We start from the raw sequence: 5,152 nt of genomic DNA on the forward strand, positions 1-5,152 counted from the left end.
TTTGTCTAAAAAAAAAATGTTGGTGTGTTGTTTTTATTATTTTTTCTTTTAGTTATTTACTCCGTTTCAGACATGCAGTGGCATTTTGTAAAGGAGAAATATTGTGAATAGCTCTTAATCCCTTATTTATAACTCATTGATATTTAGAAAGGATATTTACTTTAAATTCTCACTTGGCAAAATCACAAGTACAGAATACCAGACAGTATAGTGACCATGGTACTGTGCCATATCAAATTAAGAATTCTATTTATATACGTTATGATTTTTTTTTCCAGCAAAGTCCAAGAAGTACCATGAGTACGATGAATGAAGGAGATAGCATATCTTCAGCCAGGGTAGGTAACAAATAGAGGTTGGTACAATTAAAACGTTATATATTTATTATTTTTGTTTCAATTTGGAAAAAAGATAATTTTTTATGAATCTTGAGACCACCAACCTCTTTTTGTATTAGTTTTAAAACACAATTTTGCTATTCTGTTTCTTGTTTTGTTGAGCTAACCTAGTCAATATATACAGGTATTTATTCTGCCAATTTATTATTACATTTTTGTTTAGAAACAGAAGAGACCTAAGCAGAATAGTGAGTCTGATACATCAGATGCCGGGGAACTTGATTTACCAGTAATCAAGAAATTAAAGTCAAGGAAAGGACGGCCAACACCGAGGCCTGTGGTAATAATTTCAGTTTTTTGTAAAACCTACATGTATTATTTTATATCTTTAGAAGTCTCCCCATGAACATGGACAGTGACACAGAAGCAGAGTGCTCAAATGAGGTATATATATCGCTAGCCGATTATACTAGTCTTCGTGTTCTGTTTTATTTATATATATATAAGTATTAAAAGGACTTTCTTTTGTACAAGTATGCTTATGGTGTTTCAAAATTTGTAAATAGTTTATAATTTAAGAGTAAAGAGTAAGATATACAATGTAATTTCTAAGACCTCTCTTGTAAGTTTAGCACTCTCAGAAATGAACATGCAGAAGTTGGAAGGCACATCATTTAAAGTTTTATTCATGGTGGGGTAATAAGCAAGTGCCTATGCACACCCTAATGCGTTTATTTCTCGAACAGGCCTTAAATGTTACACAACCTCTGATGTATATTTATAATTTTTACAGGATGGCAGTGATAGTGACCTGGATCCACCAGCAAAAACATCAACACCCATATCAAACAAGAAACAAAAAGTTCCTCCTAGTGAGGTAAACATGCCTGTATTTATATTTTCCTAACCTCACGCCCTCCCCAAGACCAAGTAAACTAGACTTGAAGTTTGATGTTTGCTGCTTCTCCTCCAAGCAGATGATGTTAAGGAGTAAGAGAAAAGACTGGTTGGCTCAGAGTCAGATTAATCTGTCCAGATACAGGAACCTGTGAGCTGACACATTACAAATCCAGCTAATTAGCTAGCTAGTACAAAGCGGGGTGTATTCAAATTCTCCTACATTTCAAGCCCTACGGCTTGTCTGGTTAATTTGCATACATGACACCTATTAGGTGCGCAACTGACCTTCAAAGGTCAAAACACCCTTAGCGTGCATGACCCCTGCACCCAGAGGTCACCTATAAAAGGCATGACAACTCGTGCCAGCTCACTTTTTTGTCATTCAGGTACGCGCACAGAAAAAGACAGGTTGTTCTGTTTAGCCTTGTAAGTTGGGCGATAAAAAATTCAACAGTGTCAAGTTTGTAACCAATACACTGTCTTTCAGACGTAAATAGAATACGGTAAGCTAATATGACAGTTTTACAGTAGACTGTACTACAGAACACAAGGCCGTGATGGTTTGTGTGAAACAGGGGCTTAACATATCCACGGTGAAAGGTAAGAAAATGTCGAGGAAGAGTCCAGACCCAGGGGCAGAGGGAGATCATCAACTCGAAAGGAACCATGGGACTCTATGAATCCCGCCAACTGGACAGTATCAAAGTTAAGGGATGAACTTTCTAAGATAAACATAGCCGTGCCTCCGACTTTAACCAAGAATACACTGAAGGCGATCTACTTGGAGAACTTCGGAAGGAGCCGTCGAGATTCTGTCAACAGGGTTACCAGGCACCCGCGCTGAGTTGAAACCAGTAGACCTACAAGCAGGCTACAAGATACCGTTGTAAACACGGAAGAAACTGTTGATTATCGTGATGAAGAACAACTTATAGGAAACGCGTCAACGAGGTCGGGAAATCGGAATATCGTCAGTGAGACAGAACTATTTGACTCCGCGGACTCGGCAGATATTTTCCCAGACAGTGGTGAATCGGTTGACGCAGACCGCATCACAGACCGCACTGATGGATATATTTCTACGCCATCAACAACAAACATGGCGGCCCCGATGAATCCGGACGGTGAGACCATAAGAAGCCTTCTCACTACTATGCAGACCATGCTACAGCAAACCGTGCTCAGTATCGTAGGGAGAAATTCTACTAATTCCACGCCGACTACCCGGGAGAACACACTCAACACGGCTTACAATGCGATGCAGTATGAGACTGAGGAAACGAGAACAAACACGATTTCAGGTGGGTACCGTCTCCCTCATTCAGAATTTGGGGTTCCTTCAGAGTGTCTCCCCCATGTAGACGTCATATCAGAGAAGTTAAAGAAACGCATTTGGGAGGGACATGATGTTAACTTGGCCAATTTGTTGATGCCTAAGCCAGACAATAGGGAAGCCAACGTGTATAACGAAGACTCCTCGATCCACATTAATTTGAACAATCTAAACGAATCAGAAGATCCCAGACTCAACAAATCCCTTACACTCAGCGAGTTTATCACCGCGTTCGGGAAATATAAGAGGACGATGTGTAGGAAATTCCCAAAACGAAGAGTGGAACTTGATAGATACGAGGCCAACATAATAGACATAGCCAATGTTTACGGCCAAAAGTTCTATGATTACCACTGTCAATTTTCGGCAAGGGCAGCGGCAGCCCTTAAAGATAACAACACCAAAGTAGACTGGGCCATCAAAGACAGCAGCATGTTAACAATGATAATGGGCAACACCAGGGTAAATTCCTGTCAACTATGCAACTTGACATCACACACTACCCCTTTTGTCCACAACAACGCCAAAGGAAGCACATGTACAGTGCCAGTGGTAATGGCCGTCCTCAACAAGGTCCGAGTAAGGAGCTAGACAAACATGGTCGTCAGAAAATAAAAGTGAATGGAAAAGAAGTGTGTAACAATTACAACACAGGGAAATGCCCTCGAGGAGACTCCTGCTATTTTTTCCATGCCTGTACCTTGTGTAAATCACCTAGTCACGGTGCGGATACATGTAGGAATGCGTCCAGCATTCAAGGACAACGTTCGAAACAAGGAGCTCCGCAACAATGACTGGAGAACACGGTTTATACACCAGTAAATATCGAAAAACTTAGGGACGATTTGAAATTACACCCGGATCAGACATTTGTCGATTATTTGTGTCAGGGTTTGTCAGCAGGCTTTGATACACTTGTATCACATACTCAACTTCAAACCAAAGAATGTAAGAACCTTCTTTCAGCTACCACACAACCAGAAGTTGTAGACATGCTAGTACAAAATGAATTGAGTGAGGTTTTTTTTGGAAGGACCTTTTCAACAATTGCTGTTTGAGCCATACAGAGTAAGCCCTATAGGGGTCTCATTTGGGAAATATTCCGGAAAAACACGACTTATTGTAGACTTATCTGCGCCTCATGAAGATGACCAGCATCCAAGAGTAAACGAATTAATAGACAAAGATTCATGCTCTCTAACATATGTTCGTGTAGATGATGCAATCCAGAAATTACAAACATTAGGAAAAGGGACTACTATGTGTAAAACAGACATTTCGGACGCCTTTAAGATCATACCAGTGGTACCAACTCAGTGGCACATGTTTTGCATCAAATGGAACGGCAGCTATTATTTCTATAACAAACTCGCATTTGTGTGCAGATCTAGTCCAAAAATATTTGACACTCTATCTCAAGCAGTATGTTGGATAGCTGAAAATTGTTATGGTGTGGAACATATCCTCCACCTGCTCGATGATTTTATCACGTTCGAACATCCTGACAAGTGCGGAGAGCGGAACATGGCCCTTCAACATCGAGGTTCTGGGGATAATTTGGTACAGAACGTACCGGTGGTACCACGCATTACGATACCAATTTTAGACATGGACCCGATGGGTTTGAGTTTGATATACGGAGATGACGACTTCACATTTTCAACAGACTAGGTATCCCTATGGCTAAACACATGACAAGTGGACCAAATACGGTGATGGAATACCTAGGTATAGTGCTCGACTCTGAAAATATGGAGGCCAGGTTACCTGAGGATAAACTGGACAGAATTATTAGTTCATTACAGTCATTTCAACAACGACACTCGTGCACTAAGAGAGAACTGCTCCAACTCTTAGGACATCTAAACTTTGCCAGCCGGGTCGTGATTCAAGGTCGTTCTTTCGTGTCGCAATTAATCACTTTGTCTACCACTGTCAAGGCGCTACATTACTACGTGAAACTCAATAACGAATGTAGGGAAGACATCAAGATGTGGATTTATTTCCTATCCAACTGGAACGGCGTCTCTGTCTTCTATAACAACAAAGTGGTTACTTCAGACGAGATATGCCTGCATGTACACAGACGCCTCTGGAACTCTCGGGTATGGTGGTTATTTCAGAGGATTATGGTTTGCTGAAACATGGCCGCACGATTTAGACAACCCATACGCAAACAATAATGAACTATCCATAGCCTTTCAAGAACTGTACCCGATTGTAGTTGCAGCCTTAATTTGGGGCCACTTGTGGGTAGGCCAACGTATCGTTTTCATGTGTGACAATGCTGCCACCGTGGCTATTCTAAGTAAAGGAAGGTCCAAGTCTCCTCACATCATGCCGTTAGTCGACTAACCTTGTGTGCCTGTACATTTAACTTTACCGTGTTGTCTAAACATGTCCCTGGTCATCTTAACAATATTGCTGATTCTCTGTCTCGATTGCAGATAGCCCGATTCCGACGACTGGCACCCTACGCAGCCCGTTTCCCGTGCAAGGTACCCTTACCAACATCCGTAATGTGGAATTCGAACCAGTGATTCAGGAGTTATGGTCCGCCTCCATAGCCCCCACTACTAGG

The 5,152-nt window shown here is 41.4% G+C and overlaps 1 protein-coding gene across 1 annotated transcript in view; it reads left to right on the forward strand.

Annotated features, from left to right (window-relative positions):
• The first annotated feature begins 265 nt into the window (after positions 1-265).
• Positions 266-5,152, forward strand: part of LOC110460283 — a 17,341-nt gene continuing 12,454 nt past the window's right edge. Inside the window, exons 1-3 of the mRNA XM_021513108.1 lie at positions 266-338; positions 562-678; positions 1,132-1,215. Coding sequence (XP_021368783.1) covers positions 297-338; positions 562-678; positions 1,132-1,215 — 243 coding nt within the window. The 5' untranslated portion in view covers positions 266-296. The remainder of the gene's footprint in view (positions 339-561; positions 679-1,131; positions 1,216-5,152) is intronic.

The sequence above is a fragment of the Mizuhopecten yessoensis genome, unplaced genomic scaffold, assembly GCF_002113885.1.
Source record: "Mizuhopecten yessoensis strain PY_sf001 unplaced genomic scaffold, ASM211388v2 scaffold10347, whole genome shotgun sequence".
In the NCBI taxonomy this organism is placed as follows: Eukaryota; Metazoa; Mollusca; class Bivalvia; order Pectinida; family Pectinidae; genus Mizuhopecten; species Mizuhopecten yessoensis.